At 43.6% G+C, this 22,124-nt stretch overlaps 1 protein-coding gene and 1 pseudogene across 1 annotated transcript in view; one reads left to right on the forward strand and one right to left on the reverse strand.

Annotated features, from left to right (window-relative positions):
• Nucleotides 1-22,124, reverse strand: part of LOC145415036 (1-acyl-sn-glycerol-3-phosphate acyltransferase alpha-like) — a 207,605-nt gene that overhangs the window by 30,597 nt on the left and 154,884 nt on the right. Inside the window, exon 3 of the mRNA XM_080284454.1 lies at nt 16,758-16,939. Coding sequence (XP_080140580.1) covers nt 16,758-16,939 — 182 coding nt within the window. The remainder of the gene's footprint in view (nt 1-16,757; nt 16,940-22,124) is intronic.
• Nucleotides 8,879-8,998, forward strand: LOC145415214 (5S ribosomal RNA; annotated as a pseudogene).

Raw genomic sequence — 22,124 nt, forward strand, 5'->3', positions numbered from 1 at the left:
AAGGGGGATTTAGGAAGGGAAAAGGGTGTGTAGATCAGATATTTGTTCCAAGATGTTTAGTGGAGAAGTATCTAGAGAAGGGAAGGAAAGTGTAGGCTGCCTTCATGGACTTGGAGAAAGCTTATGACAGAATAGATAGGCAAGGTATGTGGAAGGTATTAAGAATATATGGAGTGGAGGGGAAAATGTTGAGTGCTGTGAAGAGTATGTAAGAGGGAGCTAGGGTTACAGTGCGAGTGGATGGTGAGCTGAGTGAGTTCTTTGATCTCAATGTGGGACTGAAACAGGGTTGTGTGATGTCTCCATGGCTGTTTAATATATACATGGATGGGGTTGTAAAGGAGGTGCAGGGTAGGGCAGTGGATGTGGGGGTGGCTCTAATGAATGAGGGTGAGATTTGGAAGCTTCCGGTGTTGCTGTTTGCTGATGATACAGTACTGTTGAGTGAAGATGAATGGGAGTTACAAGGTTTGGTGAATGAATCTGGGACAGTGTGTAGGAGGAGGAATCTGAAAGTTAATGTAAACAAAAGTAAAGTTATGGTGTTTGAGAGGAATGAAGTCACAGAGTGTGCAGTGAGGTTGGATGGTGAGGATATGGAGAATGTGAGTGCATTCAAGTACTTGGGTAGTGTGATGAGTAAGGATGGAACTTTGGGGGATGAAGTGCATGAAAGGGTACAGCAGGGAAGGAAGGTTGTTGGTACACTGAAAGCAGTAATGAGAAATAGGGAGGTGAGTAAGGAAGTTAAGAAGTCACTGCATGATAGTATTGTGATCCCTACCCTGACGTATGGAAGCGAGGCATGGACCTTGCAAGAGGGGAACAAGTCAAGAGTGAGAGCAGTGGAAATGAGTTACTTGAGAGGAGCATGTGGAGTGACGTGGAGGGACAGGTTGACGAATGAAGAAGTGAAGGAACGCTGTGGGGTGGATGTGGATGTGGTTGAGAAGATTAGGAGAAATACACTGAGGTGGTTTGGACATGTGAAGAGAATGGAGAATGAAAGACTGACTAAGAGGGTGTATGTAGGTGAGGTGGGGGGAGGGAGAGGGAGAGGTAGACTGAGGATGAGGTGGAGGGATGGAGTTGAGAGGTATATGAGGGAGGGGGGGGGTGAGTTGGGGGGAGGGTAGTCAAATGGTGGGTGACAGAGCGACTTGGAGGCGTTTTGTCTGCGGCCACCCTTTGCGGGATTAGGGCGTTGGGCTATAGATAGATAGATAGATAAATAGACGGGTGTCTCTGTTACCTAACCCCCGCGGATGTTAAGGGATGACTATACAGTAATCCCGCATTTTTCGCTGATTTTATTTCTACAGTTTTGCCCTCTCGCGGATTTTCTTAGCAATAAGAAGTTTAACTAAAATATCCTTGAATAGTAGAACCTCTTTGGTCCGGACCCCTTTAATCCGGATTTCTGTTAATTCGGACAAAATTTAAAAATACAGTTATAAGCTCCAAAAATATATTGAAAGTAATTCTAAGGTCATTTTCAGTATCGGCGCGGAAAGCGATCGCTGTTCGTTTTGTCTCGGATCACGCTAGGTCACACCATGGGCGCCTGTTTAAAACACACGCTAGCATTCGTTCCATCAACTAGTCCACCAACCATTTATATTTTTACGCTGTATTTCAAAAGGAGGAGTTTGCTTACACAAAAATGGGTCAGAATATTCTGCAGTGTTTAGTGATTACTGTAGGTTATTTTTTGTACTTAAATGTGCTTTACTTGTACATCAAACATTAGCTTCTTGCCCATATGGGTATTATCAATATGCCAAAGATGACAATGTATTTTTTACCTACATAAGCTTTATTCCAAATATTAGTTAATTAATTAATTTATTTTTTTGCCTACACGGGCCTTAGTCACTTACTACAATTTAAAATGTAGGCTCGTTTCTTGTCATGGCCCTACCTGTAAATTATACAATACAAAACTATCGTACATGATTAGTTTTGTTATTTTAGTATCCTTTCATCTTTTGCAGTTACGTAGGGTTGACATATGCCACATATGTTAATAATTAACAAACATACCATATGTAGATAGTTTTTGGTATGAACTGGAGATTACCCTGATGGTCCGGACAATCTGCTAATTCGGACAACCCTTCCCCCCATATAGTCCGAATGAGAGAGGTTCTACTATGTGGAAAACAAAAAATTTGAAATTCCCGCCACTTCTAACTGTAGCACGGTAAACTCACGCCACCCTCTGTCCCTTTCCCGCGGCCCCTCTGCCCCGCATCCCTCAGTCCACACCTGCCTGCCTCACCTGCTTGGTGCACTTGTAACCATGCTGTGATACAAGCCTCTTGCCTCCCATGTGCTCTCCACATGGCCCCAGGACGTAAGCCAGCCTCACCGAAAGCTAATAATACAATTGGTAAGAACTCTAGAGCGACAAAACGATCAAGAAAAGTTATGACCTTAGCAGAGAAAATTGTGTTATTGGACAAGCTAAGAAGTGGCATGAGCTACGCCACATGTAGTCGTGAGTATGGAGTGAACGAGTCGACAGTGCGTTACATTAAGAAAAGTGAAAAAGAAATAAGACAAGCAGTTGCTAGCTGTGCATCAACGTCAGCATAGGTGTCTCAACGTGTTCGTGATAATGCTCTACTTAAAATGGAAAAGGCGCTGAACATATGGATAGAAGATCTGAACCGCCGACATATTCCTGTTGAAACAAATTCGATCAGAGAAAAGGCCAAGGATTTGTACAATCATTTCAGTGACGAAGAGAGAGATGGGAAGCACACATTTATGGCTAGCAAAGGCTGTTTTGAGAACTTTAAGAAGAGCTTCTCACTCCATAATCTCAGGATTACTGGGAAATCAGCCTCTGCTGATCATGTGGCAGCAGAAGCGTATCCAGCAGAATTTGAAAAATTAGTGAAGGACAAAGGGTATCTGCCGGAACAAGTTTTCAATGCCGATGAGACTGGGCTGTGGTGGAAAAAAATGCCAAGCAGTACTTTTATATCTCGAGAGGAGGGACAGGCACCTGGATTTAAAGCTCAGAAGGACAGAGTATCGCTGCTATTCTGTGGGAACGCAGCTGGTCATATGATCAGGCTTATGCTGCTATACAGGGCTAAAAAACCACGTGCACTTAAAGGGAAAGACTTAAATCAGGTGCCACTGTTTTATCGTAACAACAAGAAAGCGTGGATGACGACAGCATTGTTCAGTGACTGGTTCTATAACTGTTTTGTTCCCGAGGTTGAAAGATACCTGAAGGCAAAAGGGATAGACCTTAAAGTGCTGCTGATAATAGATAACTGCCCAGGTCACCCTGAATCAATTAAATTTGCTCATCCTAACATCGAGGTAATTTTTCTACCAAAGAACACCACATCACTCATTCAGTCACTTGATCAGGGCATCACTGCTGTTTTCAAGGAAAATACGTGGCACGAAGCTTTGGCATGCTTAGACAAGCTATAGAAGAAGGAGATAACACCAAAATGTGGTGGAAGAAATTCAACATAGCCAACTGTATCATGTTAATTCAGCAGTGCCATGAAGAACTCTCTGCTAGCTGCATCAACTCCTGTTGGAAGAAATTGTGGCCTTCAGTCGTGAATGACTTTGCAGGATTCCCAACTGCTGATGCTGGAATTGTTAGAAATAAAAATCTTTCGAGGACTGTCGGAGGTGAAGGGTTTTCTGACTTGCAAGAAAATGAAATTCGGGAGGAACTGCTGGGGAATGCAGGAGAAGAACTAACAACACAAGAATTGGAAGAACTGCTCAATGAAGAAGAGAAAGATGAAGAGGAAGAGGAATCTGGCAGAAATGATTTACCACAGGCGTGGACACTAGAAAAGCTTCGGGAAATCACTCCCAGTATGAGGCATACCATCTCCCTGCTAATGTTGTTTGACCCATCGCTGGACAGGGCAATAAAAGTGAAGAATGGGATGGAAGCTGTGTTTGCTCCCTACCATGAAATAATGAAGGAGATGAATCGTGAAAGGGAGCAACTTCCAATAACTATGTTTTTCTCAAAGAAAAACCAACGCAGCCCTGCGTCTGAACTGCCATCGACATCTGGCAACTCATCTTCTCCTGCCTCACCACGCATGGATGATTCACGCATGAAGGATGAGTCAGCTGATGATCCCTCTCCTAACTCCCCTGCTTCGTCTGATGTCTCTGAGTGAAACTCATCTGTAACTAAAGATATGTAAAGTGATAAAACAAACAGACATTAACTAAAAATATTACAGTACTGTACTTATAGACGTGAATTAAAGTTTTATGTAGTGCACGCTTTGAAAGAAAAAAAAAAAATACGTACAGTACGTGATACTGAGCAAAAAATATATTTGTTAGGTAACAAGTTTAATCATTTCAACTTTACTTGTGGTGTAATGACTGAATAATCATTTTGTCAGATTGTGAGTCTTCGAATGGTGTTGGTGGCTGGCAGCGTAGATATAAATGGCTGGCAGTGGTCGGGGAAGGTGCGACCGTGTGAGTGAGGGGACATGCGACCGTGCGAGTGTTTGCTATCACCAGTTACTGCATCTTTTTATTTTGTACTGTTTTGTGAATAAATGTGTAGATAATTGTGTATTACAGTACGGTGTTTACATTTTTCCTTTCCTTTATAATGGAGTATGTACTTACAATCTTGTAAGAAGGTATTTCGCGATAAGCATTAAGGTTTCGGGACAATTCACCGTCAAGTCAAATCGCCGTCACAACAAAAACAAGACAATTCGCCTTCATTAATGAAGATAGCTATGGGTGATGCAAGAATATAATTCAAAGGCGACTACAGCGAGGAAGAAACAAGTTAATTATTGAATAAAGGTGCAACTAATAAAAAATATCCAAAGCCTATGCTATTGAACATAGACTTTGCTGGATCCCCCTGAAATATAGTTATTAACCCCTTAACCGCGGGCTTGTTTTGCTTTGACTTGCGGCTCCGGCATGTTCGCGCTCCGACACTCTCTAAAAATATTTGCCAAAAATCAGTTATTAGTCCTAGAGTATTAAAATCATATATGCATATGGCACATACCTTCAGCTTTCTCCTGGGGTGTTTGTTGAGCCTTCACCGAGTACCGTAGGACATGTGGAGACCTCTGAAGTTGGGTAACGAAGTCTCCACTTTACACTTCCCGACAACCCGTACTATGATTACCACAGCCTGATATTATCACTAGAAACACTATTCTGTGATTCTCAAATAGTTTGGAATCCATACTCCAAAAAAAAAAAAAAACACTGTGAAAGCAATGAAAATTACGAGCGCGTATATGACCTTCCCACTTGCGATCGTTTGCCGCTGGTGTTCTGTCATTTATTATTCATAAAACCCCTCACACTTTATATTTCTATTGCAATATAACACTTATATATATCTACAGTCTTTATCCATAAGTTTCCTTCAGTAACAGTAGTTTCTTGTCACTGTAGGCATTCAATTTCTCTTTCAATAAAATACATAGCATTCACTTTCTCGTCCTGTATACTAGTGTTGAGAGTGAATGTCACTTTCACCTTCACTTCCAAAACTCATAGTATTCATACATGCTAAAGTGAAACTTTCACTTTCATTACTCCTAGTATATATACTCGTATTCTTATAATACTACGCATTTCTATTTCTATTTACGTTCTCTATTTTATTTACATTACCTGTATTTACATTTCTATATTATTTACACTGTGTTAGGCACTATCACTTGCAGTAACTTATAAAACTATTTTCCACTGTTCATTTATATTTACGTTCATTGCTTTCACTTGCTGTTTACACATTATTTACACATTTACATTTCCACTTGGTTTGGACATGTGGAGAGAATGGAGAATGAAAGACTGACTAAGAGGGTGTATGTGGGTGAGGTGGGAGGAGGGAGAGGGAGAGGTAGACCAAGGATGAGGTGGAGGGATGGAGTTGAGAGGTATATGAGGGAGGGGGGGGTGAGTTGGGGGGAGGGTAGTCAAATGGTGGGTGACAGAGCGACTTTGAGGCGTTTTGTCTGCGGCCACCCTTTGCGGGATTAGGGCGTCGGGCTATAGATAGATAGATAGATAGACATTTCCACTTGCACTGTTTTACTCACCAGAAAGATCGTAGTCACTCTATCACATGTCAGCCCTTTACCTCTTTCCACATGAGGTTTAGTAGGGGGTTGAGGTCACAGGGCCCTTTGCATGGGGCTAAAAAGCAGCGGAATTTAGCAGGCGCAAATCCGACGTACTTTCACCTTGAAAGACGACAGTAAACTGATACTGGTGGCCTGCCTAGGGAGAGTGCCATACTGCCAACGTCAGCCTTGTGAGAGCTGCTAATATATAGCTATGAACTGATTGGCAGGAAATCTAGACAATACATAATAAATTAGGTACTTCCAGGTGAATGTAAATATCACTTAGGCTTCTCCCTTCCCTCCTTATGTATATTTTTATTACGAGAATAGATTATACGGCATATTTCAAGGGGAAATAACAGTGAAAATTAGCGAACGGGTGCACGTGAGGTGTTGTCAGGTGATAATTAGCCAATTCCAGGTGTATGGCACTATCACTTACTTTATTTCTTTTTTGTATATATTATTTGGTATAAGAATAGGGCATAGGGCTTATTTCAATGGAAGAAATCAGTGGAAAATTCCAGGGAAGATTTACTTAGCGCAAAACACAGTGTGGTGGCCTGCAATAATTAGGTAGTTCCAGGTGAATGTAAATAAGTAGTACAATCCCAGCTATCCGGTATCCAGACAAACGGAATACTCAGAAAAACGAGAAAATTCAAGGGCTGGTTAAAATGTCAGTAAGTTATAACTGTGTGCCAATTTGAATGGACCGCCAAACCGCTGTTTGATCGTGTCACGCGAGGCTGGGTGAAGTCAGACAAAGCGAGGTGAAGGCATTTCCGGATAATGTAAATCCCTAGCAAATCCTCTTAACCACCCCTCCTCTCCCCCTCTTTCCCCTACTTGAATTCAGTCATCCTCCACACCCTCCAAAAATCACCAGTCTGCTTTTTGCCACCAGACAGTAAACAAGCTCTCTTGCTATTGTGTTCCTCTGATAGACGGTACTTTGTACACTCCAAAATGCCTAAAGTGCAAACTAAACGTAAGCGTATCGTGCTTACCTTGAAACAGAAGCTGGACATATGCAACAGACTTGAAAAAGGCAAACATTATAAAACACTAATGGCTGAATATAAATGTTAATAGGAATGAAAGTTTACTTTGTTGGAAGAAAAATAAATAAATAAATAATATGCCTGCATTTCATACTTACATCATTTATTTTATTTTCTGCAAAACAGATGAGTGGCAGGTGAGGGGTGGAGTGATGGAGGTCAGGTGGGGACGAAGAACAGTCGGGGTCAGAAACGTAAACAAAACTCACGTGGGGGCAGAGGTGTCGTGATAATTCTACAGTGCAGTCTTAACACATCATCAGTTCACTAATAAATGTTCAAGCTTTTATTTCTTTATTTTATTTTTCAATTTTTATGAGTACAGTACATACAATGAATACAGTAATTTGGTAAACAATGGACTGGTGCAATTTGCAGTACTGCAAATTGCTAGACATTGCGCACGTGCGTTATGACCATGGTGTGTGTTTACAAGGCAGTTTTTCAGGCGGAATCTCTTAGTGTAACCCCTAATGTGACTGGTGAGTACCTGAACTGTATTAACTGCTGTGATAGCCTTTGTATAGATTTGACTTGAAAATCAGAAATACGGGAAAAATCTGTAACCGGGAAGGTAAATTCCCCAAGCCACCCAGTTAACTGGGATTGTACTGTATCACTCAGGATTCGCCCTTCCTTTCTTATATATATTTTTATTACGAGAATAGATTATACGGCACATTTCAATGGGAAATATACAGTAATCACTCTAATATCCAGACGCCCAATATCCGAACATCCCCACTATCCGGACATAAGAATGTTTCATACTGTACTTTTTTCCATACTATACTTACCTCATTTCACTCTTTAATGTCCTTTATTGGTGTGAATAGGGTGTTAGGAGCTAGGCATGTGCAGTAGGAAGGTGTTTTTCTGAGTTAGGCTAGGTTAGGGTCCATAAGTACCAGTCCAGGAGCCAGTCACCAGAATGTTTATTATTGTATGAACCTACTTCTAAACCCTCATTTTATGTTTCTTTTGCATTTATTTCAGTCATTTATGTGCCTTATTGGTGTGATTTGGGTCTTAAATAGGTGCTATGCATGTCCAGAGGGAGTTGTATAGGTGTTTCTCTGAGTTAGGGTCCATAAGTACAAGTCCATAAGCTGGGGCCCAATATCCGGACAGAACCAATATCCGGACCTACCTATGGCTCTATTACGTCGGATATTGGAGTGATTACTGTACAGCGAAAATTAGCGAATGAGTGCACGTGAGGTGTTGTCAGGTGATAATTAGCCAATTCCAGGTGTATGGCCCTCTCATTTACCTTATTTCTTTTCTGTATATATTATTTGGTATAAGAATAGGGCATGGGCTTATTTCAATGGATGAAATGAGTGGAAAATTCCAGGGAAGATTTACTTAGCGTAGCATGGCCGGGCTGGCAAGAGGAGAGGGTAACAGAGGGGAGGCAGGGAGGGGAGTCAAGAACGGGGAGAAATGGCTAAATTGTCAACAATGGATGGGAGTACAGATGACATTAGGAGCGCTGACTAGTGTTCGACATTGGCAATACTGATAGATGATACAAGCCACCACTTGAATGACCGGGCGAATTCAAAATAACACAGAATCACAAAAGTGACGCCCCGCGGTATGATCCCTTGCTCCCAAGCGTCACGAAAGTGACGCCCCGCAGTTACGGGGTTAAAGTATTGATTAATTAATAAGTATATTTATAAAAGTACTGATTATTAATACCACGTTGAGTACACCGCTTTCCGTTCGATCAGCGAAGTTAAGCAACGTTGGGTCTGGTTAGTACTTGGATGGGTGACCGCCTGGGAACACCAGATGCTGTTGGCATAACATTCTCCCTACGTGTCAAGTGGGGTTGGTGGAGGATTAGTGCCCCTCCCTGTAAAACAATAAACTCTAAGCCCTTGGCCACCCTGTTTGGGATACATGGCGTCTGGCAATGAATGAATGAATGAATGAATATTTATAGAATGGCGGGGAATCGTCCAGGGTGCGAATTGTTCTGAAGGGGAATCGTCCATGTTTTGACGGGGAATTGTCTGACGGCGAATTGTCTCGCAACCAGTATGGACATGGACTGTGTGAAGAAGAAACAAAGTGCATGATGCATGGGCACGAGAATGAGGGCATAGAACATTTTATATTAGATTGTCAGGAATACAGGGAAGAAAGAGGAAAACTACCAGAACTACAACAGCCATACACAAAGTAAATAGGACATTTTAGGACAGCTATTATTTGAAGAATAATATTTTGAAAGAATAAAACAATTCACACACAAGTGCTGGAAAAAGAGAGAGAAAAGAATCAAGGAGCTCCGCAACGAATAAATTGGAAAACCAAGAGATACTACAAGAGGGGCCGTTGCAAAGGCTATCCCTCTACCATTCATCGCATCGCATCGTGATGGGTAGCATGGTGGACACAAGTAAGCAAGATTCAACTGTTAAAAGAGTATTCGTGAATTTGGCTTTTCGCGGGGGTTACAAGAATGTAACTACCGCGAAAAATGCGGGATTACTGTACTGGCCACCATTCATCATCAAATTCTTAGGAAGAAAGCAGAGGCCTCCCCTTCCCATTTCACCTGAGAAACACCCTCATACCATTACTGATTGTGGGTGCTTAACAGTTGGCACCGTGTAAGCAGGGTCATATGGGAGACAGAGCAACGAACCTTGGCAGAACGCACCTGGAACACTTGGAATGTGCTTTCATCGGAAAACATAACTTTTCTCCACTCATCTGATGTCCGGTGTGCATACTTCTTGGCAAACTGAATGCGCTGCTTCTTCATGCGATCAGTGAGAAGCGGTTTCTTGGTTGCGGTGCAGCTTGGCAAACCCAGCTCCTTCTGCAAGTGGTGTTGGACAGCTCGAACTGAGACATCTTGTACACAGCTGGGGAAGCATTCTCTTCAATTCTGAAGCTGTCAGTCGAGGATTCTTGATTACTTCCTTCCTCAGACGCATATCTGCACCTCTGGAAGTCTTCTTCTTCTTTCCACCGCCATGCTTGTGCTCTGGTACGACACCAAGTGGCAGGCTGCGTGCTGCGCAAGAATCTTCATGACGGTTAACTTTGTGTGTCCAGTACATTCACAAATAATGTTGATGGGGACATTATCCTGCTTTCATGCAATGATACGGACCCCCTCATCCCTTGAGCATTACTTTCCAGGCATTACATCTCGACTGTATGAAAATAACAGGGCAAACAGTAATGCATACAAAAAAAGAGGGAGGTGCAAGCTCGGAGCAACGGGAACATATACTCCCACTCTTGCTTCTGGGCAAGCACTGACATGCTGAGTGTTTCACCACATCCTGCCAACACCAGAGGAGTTGCCAGTTACTTCTTGCCCAAAAAATTCACTTGGTAGAGGTGGAAACACAAAGCAAGACAGACAACTCTCCCACAGCAATTCTGTGTGTATATGTCCTAAGTCAATTTGCTGTAGGTGTATAACCAACCAACATGTGTTCCCTACGTAACAGCAAGTGCGTTGGCAGAGGGTTAGTGCCCGACCCCAGAAAACGATTAACTAAAAATATGAATAAGAAGCCTCGGACAAGGACTGACCAAAGATGACGACAAAGGACCGAATAAAGGTCATGATACAGATGGCGACGTGGAATGTAAGGGGTGCAAATGATGTGGTGAAAGAGAGAGAGAGAGATTGTCCTGGTGCTTGAGGGTGCGAAAGTGGATCTATGTGGATTAGATGAAACTAAATGGAGAGGAGAGAGTGTGAGAGAATGGTAGTATGGATGGGGTATATGTGTGGGAGTACATGAGAATGAGAGGGCAAAACAAGGAGTGTGTACTGTTGTAACAGATGGAAGGAGAATATAAGAGAGTATGGATCAGTTGGCTCAAGGACTGTGTAGGTATGACTGAAAGCTGGACTACAAATGTGGGCAATTGTGTGCGTGTATGTGCCAACGCAAGATCGTGCAAACAGAGTGAGAGAAGAGTTCTGGACAAATGTGGAAGTGTGCATGGAAAAGTCTGAAAGGAATGAAAGTGTTTTTGATTGGTGATATGAATGGTAATGTAGGGAATGTGATGATGGATGGAGTAGTGGGTGAGTAGGGTGTGCCTGCTGAGACAGATGCGAATGGCAGTGTTTTAGTGGACATTTCTGCCGGAAGGGGGTTGGTGACAGCCAATACCCTCTTCAGGCACAAAATAATCCACAGGCATACATGGCGAGTGATGAGAAGGGCGGGTGGTGAACTGAATGAAAGGATGTCAATGATTGATTATGTGTGTGGATGAAAGGATACGTAGGTGTGTAATGGATTCAAGGGCATATAGAGGTTGGGGGAGTGGACTTTTTGACCACCACTTGGTGGTGGTTAGAATCAAGGTCCAAGAAAAATGGAGAAATAGAAGAGGGAAGGACAGGAGGAAGGAGTCCATCCAGGGAGAGAGGAAAGGTTAGAAGAGGATGAGAAAAAAGCAGAATATAACTAAGAAGTGGAGGAACGACTGGGTAAATATGGATTGGAGCAGGTGGGGGACGTGGAAGGTGTGTGCAAGATATTCACAGAGGAAATATGTGCAGCATGTGAGGTGGTGTGTGGGGTGAAGAGAAGACAAAAGGGGGTGCAAGGAACAGCATGATGGAATGAAGAGGTGAGACAGGCTGTGGCACAAAAGAAGAAAGCATATAATGAATGGATGAGAAATAGGGGTGTGGAAGAAGTTGAGAAACGAAAGAAAGAGTTATATGTAGAAAGGAAGAGAGAGGTGAAAAGATTAATAAGAGAAAGAAGAGAGTGGATGAGGAATTTGGAAGGAATTTGAGTGTAAAGCAGAGGGACGGTAAAAAAAATGTTCTGGAAGGAAATAAAGAGAGTTAGACAAGATGGCAGTGAAGTTAGTCGGGGAGTGAAAGATAAAAATGGTAGAGTACTAGTTGAGAACGAAGAAAAAGTGAGCAGACGGAGAGAATACTTTAAGTAACAGATGAACATAGAGAATGAAAGTAATGCGAGTATAAGTGGCTGGAGAATGGCTGGGAGGAGGAGGGAGGTAAGAAGACAGGAAGAAATCAGTAGGATGGAAGTTGTGGAAGCAATGAAGAAAGTCAAAATGGGGAAAGCCCCAGGAATTGATGGAGTGTGTGGTGAAATGCTGAAGCATGGGGGAGAGATAGTAGAATCGATGTGGAAGATGTGCAGATTGGCCTGGGAGGAAGGTACAGTCCCAGAGGACTGGAAGTCAGGTATAATTATTCTCTTGCAAAAAGAAAAAGGGGAAAAAGCAGTGTGTTGTAATCATAGGGGCATTTGTCTTCTAAGTGTAATAGGAAAAGTGTATGGTAGGATACATACTGACAGAGTTAGGGAAATAACAGAGGAATTAGTTGAAAAAGAATAGGGAGGTTATAGGATGGCGATAGGTTGTGTACATCACATATTCATTCTTAGATCTTTAGTGGAAAACTTTCTAGAGAAGGGAAAGAAGTTGTATGCGGCCTTCATGGATTTGGAGAAAGCATATGACAGGGTGGATAGACAAGGAATGTGGAAGGTATTAAGAATATATGGAGTAAATGGGAAACTGTTAAATGCTGCGAAGAGTATGTATGAGGGTGCTATGGCTGCAGTGCATATGGATAGTGAACTGAGTGAATTTTTCTATTGGAAGGTTGGGTTGAAACAGGGATGTGTCATGTCTCCATGGTTGTTCAATCTGTACATGGATGGGGTTATAAAAGAGATACAAGGTAGGGCAGTGGATGCTGGAGTAGCACTAATGAGAAAGGGCAGAATTTGGAAACTCCCTGTACTGTTGTTTGCAGATGATACTGTGTTGTTAAGTGAAGACGAAGGGGAGCTGCAAGGCTTGGTGGATGAGTTTGGGAGTGTGTGTAAGAAACGGAATCTAAAGGTGAATGTAGGGAAGAGTAAAGTTATGGTCTTCGAGAGAAGTGAAGTCAGTGAATGTACTGTGAGGTTGGAGGAGGAGGAAATGGAAAATGTGAGTATGTTTATGTACTTGGGGAGTGTGATGAGTAAGGATGGAAGTTTGAAGAGTGAAGTGCTTGAATGGGTTAACAAGAAGAAAGATTGCTGGTTCCTTGAAAGCAGTGCTAAGAAACAGGGAAGTGAGCATGGAAGTGAAAAAGTTACTACATGGCAGTATTGTGATACCAACCCTGATGCATGGAAGTGAAGCTTGGACCTTGTTGGAGGGACACAAGTCAAGAGTGAGAGCAGTGGAAATGAGTTATTTGAAAGGAGCATGTGGATTCACATGCAGAGACAGACTGACAAATGAGGATGTGAGGGAGCGTTGTTGTGTGGATGTGGATGTGACAGGAAGCGTAAGGAGAAACACACTGAGGTGATTTGGCCATGTGTAGAGGATGGAGAGTGAGAGACTCATGAGGAGAGTGTATGTGAGTGAGGTGGAAGGAGAGAGAGGGAGGGGGAGGCCAAGAATGAGATGGAGGGATGGAGTGGAGAGGTATATGAGAGAAGGGGGTGTGAACTGGGAGCAGGGCAGTGAAATGGCAGAGGACAGGGCGACGTGGAGGAGACCTCATATGGGATTAAGGTGTCTGGCAATAGACAGATAGACAGGTATAAATCGTATACCATCATCTTCGCTAGTGTATACTATAAGCTAATAAAAACACATAAAACTGTTCAAGAGTAAAACTTACAGGTGGGTCCCAAAATTACAAGCTAATTGGGTGCAAGGGTTTTGCTCATTAGCTGAATTCTCGTTAAACGAAGTGAAGAACTTACAAGAAAAAAAGGGATAGGGAGCAAGACCTTTGAGCAACCTCCCCCAAAACCACCAAAACTGACTTTCTGATCATTTTAAGCTGGAATAAGGGGGTTCATACAAGAGGGTAATACACCTGAAATAAAAAAACAGCTTTAATATAAGTAGAATAACATAAATTGTAAGTAAAATAGAGATGGGGTGAACAACTAGCCAAATATCCTCCACCAACCACCAACACCTGTGACAGACAATTTTAAGTAGGAATAAAGGGTTAATACACATGAAATACATGACAGCTGCGGCGCGACTAAGTTGGGATTTGGGGGGATTTTACCTGCTTGTTAAACAGGCGGTGCTGCAAATTTCAAGCCCTCGTATTTGCGAAATCTTGTTAGGCAGTTGCTCATTAATCCCTAAAGCGCGGGTCGTCGCGTTTGAGACGCTCGCCAAAAAGGACAACGGCGGATCGTCGCATTTGCGATTCAAGTTAATTTTGAATAAATGCGGGCAAGGATGTTCCAGCTGGTATTGTCTATCAGTACCACCACCCTTTAGCTACAATTAGCATACTTTACCTTTGTACTACTGACCTCCGTTTTTGCCAAGTATCGCGTTCCCCCCCCCCCCATGGCCCGGCCAGCCTGGCTGTGATATATGGCTGTGCTCTGACTGCTCAGAACTGTAAATCTGCGCTCTCCTCTCACAGGCAGTTTATGCTAATAGGAAACGCTTGTTTCCCCAGTTGTCACACTAGCTTTTTTTCGCGCGGTTTGCCCCTGTTTAGCGTCAGTTTACCGCAGGCTTTCAAAGTGACATTATGGCGAGTTCTAGCTCTTCTGAGTCAGTGCGAGCGGCCGACAGGAACGCGAATAAAGTGACAGGCGTAAGGCAGAATAAAAAGCGCGCTGCAGTGATCTTTTGCGAAGTAATATGATTGAAAATAATGTAGTATACGTGTTTTTAGCTGTGAAAATGGAAATGTTTGTTGAGTGACGGGAAGACCGCAGCCGCACTGCATGTCGGCCGTACGCTTCGTTGATTTTAGCCTTATTTTCAGTGCTTATTGTACAAATACGGATTCCAAACTACCTGTACGTTGTAGTATAAAGTTTACTGTGACAGAATGAGGCTGTGGTAGAGGGGAAACCAGGTTGCTGGAGGTGTGAAAGTGAAGATTTTGTTACCCAACTTTGCAAGTCTCCACAAGTCCTTGGGTAGTCCACGAAGGCTCAACACCTGTCTCTGGAGAAAGCTGAATGTAAGTACTATCTGCCCTACCAAGTATAATGTTCTAGGGTTAACCTCTGATTTTTGGCTAATATTTTCCTACAGGTACTCAGACCGCGATACAACCCCGCCACCCGGGGGGGGGGGGGGGTTCGGCTGTCCATTGGCAGCGTTTTAGGGGTTAACCAGGACTTGCCTGTACCTTCACAAAACTTCCCTGCATCCTAAATCAAAATTTTGCCAGCATCTTCCAAAAGTTAAGCGAATGTGTTGATGCAGAATTTCGTGAACTTTCTTGTGGACACCACAGAATTTCCAAACGACCAATAGTAGTCGAACATATCGCAAAAAAATTTGAAAAATCATGATCCAATGCTATCACTACGGAAGAGGGTATGGCTGAGAAAGTGAGAGGGGAGCCAGGAGGGTATGGAAGGGGGGGGGGGAGAGCCGAAAGGGTATGGAGGGGGGAGAGGCGAGGCTGTGGGCAGGATTCTCCCCTTTCTGTCAACAGGCGGACAGGCACTTTTGCCTTAAACATAAAGTACTCATGGCCTGCGGTCTATTAGACACCGAATGGCCATGCAGAAATACAACACATCGAGACAGGGAACTTTCAACCTTCGATACGGAGACGGACGACCGCTGTCGCCGAACATGTACTCGTGGTCTGTGTTCGATAGAGGTGGGGGTTGGGAAATAACCTTAGCCCCAGTGGCCGTGCAATATTAGACATTCAGTGGGGAATGCGCACGGACGTTCTGACCCTGCTTGCCGGTTACAGTCGTACTACTCGGATGCTGGAGGTTCCTTGGGAGTGATAGGATGAGCGCACAATTTTGGCCATTCAGTACAGGGTCAGACGGACATTTTAGCTCTGGTTGTTGGTTACAGACTACTTCCCGCTCACAGCTCAAGCCCAGTGGCCAAGATAACAAATGTTTGGACATGTCAGCTGGCCGGCCGAAGTTCTCGCGTACTTTTATGTCTCGGTAATAGCAAGTAAATTTGGATAATGGTTTAATACAGCCAAGGCCCGGCGTCTAGATAATGAACGTCTGGATAATTGAGGGATCACTGTATATATGTGTGAAGGAGTACACAACAAGATTTTGGCACTTTTTTTTCCCCCTTGATGGTCAATGAACTATTTGGTTTGTAATATGAAATACATCAATTAAAAAAAAATAAAAAATAAAAAAAAGGTGTGGATTGTTATGCATATGATTCAGAGCCAGGATTCCAAGGGCATGAATGATATGTGAATGAATGTCTCATCTATTTCACTGGGCAAGCTGTTGATAGTTCTCTCTCTTCTGTCATTTGTTTTCTGTTGTGTCTAAACCCTACATCAAAACAGCAGGATGATGGGGGAAAAAAAAAGAGCAAAAGTTAAGCATAAAAACAAAAAGATCATGATGATATTTAGAAATATAAATCAGGAAAAGTACACTAATATGTATGCTGATGAGAGATTTCAGCATAAATATGCATCAAATAAATGAATATTGGCACCAATGATGGTTATACAATCAGCCTTCCCTATCTACCACTAAGAGGGAAATCACATCACAAGTATGCCACAGTACAGCATCATGTTATACAAACTTACACTTTTTTCTTTGACGTACTCTAAAGCTGCATTCATAGAGGCCTTGGCTTTGTCAGGGTTCCTCCGGTCAATGAAACGAGTGCCGCAAAGCCATGCCGTCAGGCCAAAGGGCATAGCATAAAACAACTCTTTCTTGGCAATGGCAGTTATCTTGTAGAACATTGGCCACATGTACACCATTCCTGAGGGACAAATTTGAAAAATTAGTTGTCAAAATGGGACAGTCAAGTAATATGTGTAAGTTCCATGGAGCACACACACAATAAATCTATCTATCTAATGCCAGCCACATTATTCCCATATAGGGTGGCCACAAACAAATCGCCTCTATGTAGCCCTGTCCCCAGCCACACAGCCCTGTTCCCAGCTCACACCCCTTCTCTCTCTCTTATACCTCTCCACTCCATCCCTCCATCTCATCCTTGGCTTCCCCCTCCCTCTCCCCACCTCCACCTCACTCACATACACTCTCCGACTCTCCATCCTCTCCATGTAGCCAAACCATCTCACTGTATTTCTCCTAATGCTTTCAATCACATCCACATCCAAACCACAATGCTTCTTCACTTCCTCATTTGTCAGTGTGTCTTTCCACGCGACTCCACATGCTCCTCTCAAGTAACTCATTTCCAATGCTCTCACTCTTGACTTGCCCGAGATTCATTTCCATACGTTTGAGTTGGTATCACAATACAGTCATGCAGTGACTTTTTAACTTCCATTCTCACTTCCTGTTTCTTATCACTGCTTTCAATGAACCAGCGACTTTTCTTCTTTGTTGTGCAGATTGGCCTGGGAGGAAGGTAGAGTCCCAGAGGACTGGAAGTCAGGTATAATTATTCCGTTGTACAAAGGAAAACGGGAAAAAGAAGTGTGTGGTAATCATAGGGGCATTTGTCTTCTTAGTATAATAGGAGAAGTGTATGGTAGGATACTTATTGACAGAATTAGAGAAAGAACACAGAAATTAGTTGGAGAAGAACAGGGAGGCTTTAGGAAGGGAGGAGGTTGTGTAGATCAGATATTCATTCTTAGATCTTTAGTGGAAAAGTTTTTAGACAGGGGAAAGAAGTTGTATGTGGCTTTCATGGATTTGGAGAATGCATATGACAGGGTCAATAGACAAGGATTGTGGAAAGTATTAAGAATATATGGAGTAGATGGGAAGTTGTTGAATGCTGTGAAGAGTATGTATGATGGTGCTAAGGCTGCAGTGCGTGTGGATGGTGTACTGAGTGAATTTTTCTCTTTGAAGGTTGGGTTGAAACAGGGATGTGTCATGTCTCCATGGTTGTTCAATCTGTGCATGGATGGGGTAATAAAAGAGGTACAAGGTAGGGTAGTGGATGTTGAAGTGGACCTGGTAAGAGAGGGCAGTGTTTGGAAACTCCCTGTACTGTTGTTTGCAGATGATACTGTGTTGTTGAATGAAGACGAAGGGGAGCTGCGAGGCTTAGTGGATGAGTTTGGGAGAGTGTGTAAGAAATGGAATCTAAAGGTGAATGTTGGGAAGAGTAAAGTGATGGTCTTTGAGAGAGGTGAAGTCAGTGAATGTTCAGTGAGGTTGGATGGTGAGGAATTGGAAAATGTGAGTACTGTAGTTTTAAGTACCTGAGTAGCGTCATGAGTAAGGATGGAGGTTTGGAGGGTGAAATGCTTGAAAGGGTACAGCAGGGAAGAAAGGTTGCTGGTTCCTTGAAAGCAGTGATAAGAAACAGGGAAGTGAGCATGGAAGTGAAAAAGTTACTACATGACAGTACTGTGATACCAACTCTAACGTATGGAAGTGAAGCTTGGACGTTGTTGGAAGGACACAAGGCAAGAATGAGAGCAGTGGAAATGAGTTACTTAAGAGGAGCCTGTGGAGTCACATGGAGAGACAGTCTGGCAGATGAGGATATAAAGGAGCATTGTGGTGTGGATGTGGATGTGATAGGAAGCATTAGGAGGAATACACTGAGGTGGTTTGGCCATGTGGAGAGGATGGAGGGTGAAAGACTGACGAAGAGAGTGTATGTGAGTGAGGTGGAGGGGCGGAAACGGAGGGGGAGGCCGAGGATGAGATGGAGGGATGGGGTGGAGAGGTATATGAGAGAGGGGGGTGTGAGTTGGGAGCAGGGCAGTGAAATGGCGGGCGACAGGGCGACGTGGAGGCGATTTGTTTGTGGCCATCCCGAATGGGATTGAGGCGTCTGGCAATAGACAGATAGATAGACAGACTACCCAAGTATTTTAATGTACTCACATTTTCCACTTCCTCCTCATCCAACCTCACTGTACATTCAGTGACTTCATTTCTCTCAAAGACCATAACTTTACTCTTTCTTACATTCACCTTTATATTCCGTTTCTTACACACTCTCCCAAACTCATTCATCAAGCCTTGCAGCTCCTTTTTGTCTTCACTTAACAACACAGTATCATCTGCAAACAACAGCACAGGGAGTTTCCAAACACTGCCCTCTCTCATTGAGGTCGCTCCAACATCCATTTCCCTACTTTGTATCTCTTTTATAACCCCATCCATCAAGCCTTGCAGCTCCTTTTTGTCTTCACTTAACAACACAGTATCATCTGCAAACAACAGCACAGGGAGTTTCCAAACACTGCCCTCTCTCATTGAGGTCGCTCCAACATCCATTTCCCTACTTTGTATCTCTTTTATAACCCCATCCATGAACAGATTGAACAACCATTGAGACATGACACTGTTTCAATCCAACCTTCAAACAGAAAAATTCATTAAGTTCACTGTCCACAGGCACTGCAGCCTTAGCATCCTCATACACTGAACAGTAATCCCTCATTTATTCAGACATAACAGAGCCAAAGGCATGTCTGGATAGTGGCAACATCTGGATAATGAATACTGTTCCCCTACTATACACAGACCCTACCTATACCCAACTTCCAACTTATACCTAACCTATTTGGACAGCACCTATGCTAAAATTGGCAGTGTTTTCTGATCATTCAGGCATATTTTGACATCAAATACACATAGGAATATCCAAAGTAATACTAAAAACTAGAAAACCATGCAGAAAAAACACTGAAAACCAAAAAACACCCTACCTATCCACTATTGTATGCACAGTACCCCTCCTTATTTGGAAATGTTTTCCAGTCATTCTGCCATATTTTGAAATAAAAAAATACATAGAATTATCCAAAATAATTTTCAACACCAAGAAAACCATGCAAAAAAAAAAAAAAGAAAGAAAACCAAAAAACACTCTACCTATAAACTACTGTACAGTACATTATGTACTGTACCCCTCCTATTTTTGGCACTGTTTTCAGGTCATTCTGCCATATTTTGACATCAAAACACACATGGGAATATCCTACATAAATTTTTACACCATGGAAACTATGAAATTAACCTAAAGTAACCTGCCACAAAACATTCGCTTGGGGTACTTATCACAGAGTGTACACACACAAGCTTCAAACCCTCACACCTCCAGCAGGTGTTGTCCCATGTGGTCTAGTGGCAAACATTTGTGCCTAGCAAATGTCCAAGATCTCCTCCTCCTTCTGTACCTGCTAGAGCTGGGCGATGACTGGTGACGTGCGGTTCAGTGATGGTGGCCTAACCACCTCAGGAGACTCTGAAGACAGCAGCAAACTTATGTCCAATGGAGACTCAACGGCTGTCGACGTGCTCGGTTGCGGGTCTGATGGTGAAGGTGGGAAACGAGCTGGTGGTGGTGGTGAGAATGGGCTGGCACTCGTGGGGGTGGCAGACTTGAAGAAGGAGGCGATCCTGGTCTGACGGTAGGACCGACGATTCTGCCGGAGGATGACAGCATCCCAGACTGCCCGCAGCTCCATCGCCAGGCTCAGTGGCACCAACTCCCTTTCACAGTGCGGATGCTCGGCATACTCCAGCACCCGCCCCCAGGTAACCACGGAGGTCAGAGGCAAGGGAGTGATGGAGCTGCGGAGGGCTGTGAGTCAGGATCCTCATCCTGGTCCTCGTCGGTCTTGCTGTTCTCTTCCATGCCCACAGAGGCAGCACCAGCGATTTCCTCATCAGACATGGTCTGATAACCAGGATCACCGCCAAAGTCATCCAGCCAATCCCTCACATCGTCAACGTCCACCTGTTCTGTTGTTCTTAGGCTGATGTGGAAATTACTCTCATTAAATCCCTCAAAGTTGTGCTCGGCTTGGATTTCCTGGAAGGGATGAGACCAACTGCTTTCAAGGGTTTTCATGAAGACTTCCTTCCACACACTCGACCACTGCAACTTCAGATCGTAACACTTAAGATTCTGCAAGGTCTGCTCCCCACGTATGTCCTCAGTTGTGTCCTCGTCCTCCAGCACCACCATCATCTCATTCAGGAACCTCCGGCAGTACAGTCTCTTCACAGCCACAGAAACACCCTGGTTCACTGGTAGAATCAGAGCAGTCGCATTAGGTGGAAGAAACATGCACCTAATCTGCCCATCATAAGCAACCAAATCTTTCTCAAACAGATATGCGGGGGCATTGTCCAGGAGCAGGAGTGCCTTCACCTGGTCACAATGATACCAAGGACCTCCGTCAGATAACAGAAAACCTCCTTGACGAAGTGTCTGTGGAACCAATCTCTGTAGATCTTAGCGGTAAAACAGGCCTTCACAGAATGGTACCACACAACAGGCAGGCTATCCATCAACCCACAGAGATAACGTGGTTGTTTTGCATGCCCAACAGCAATGGGTTTGAGGTAGTGCATCCCATTAGCATTGGTACAGCACACAGTGGACAACTTCCAACCAGGCACAGTCTTCTCCCTTTCCTCAGCCAGGTGGTGGGCAAGGACAAATAGAACAGACAAGTTTCGTCAGTGTTATAGACCTGACCAAAGGCAAGACCTTCCTTGATCAGGCACTATACTTTCTGGCGAAATGGGTCTACTTCCTCCACTGCCGCATCCAAGGCCTAGCCATTTACCTTACAGTCAGTAAGTCCATGGTGAAGCTTGGAACGAAAGAGCCATCCCCGAGATGCCTTGAAGTCATGCATGTTGTACAGGTGTGCAAACTTCTCGGCAGCAACCTTCACCTCGGTCCCACAAGCACAGCGCCACCATGTTGCTGGCGAAACCACATCAATGTCGACTGGTTGATAATGGTGTGCCAGGCCTTGGCCATTACCTTCCTATCACCCCTACATGTGCTTTCGCCAAAGTCCTGTCCATACTGCATAAACTTGTCCCGTGACTTCTTGGTATCAAACAATGTTGAACGGGCTAGATCATAATTGCGAAGTATGCATCCTGTGGTCCAGCTCACGTCAACCTTGCCAAATACAGTATCTCACGTTTCTTCTCCAGAGTCAGAACCTTCCTCTTCCACTTCTCAGGTGGTGATT

The sequence above is a fragment of the Coenobita brevimanus genome, chromosome 101, assembly GCF_032717465.1.
Source record: "Coenobita brevimanus isolate Jiangsu-jjx chromosome 101, ASM3271746v2, whole genome shotgun sequence".
NCBI lineage: Eukaryota > Metazoa > Arthropoda > Malacostraca > Decapoda > Coenobitidae > Coenobita > Coenobita brevimanus.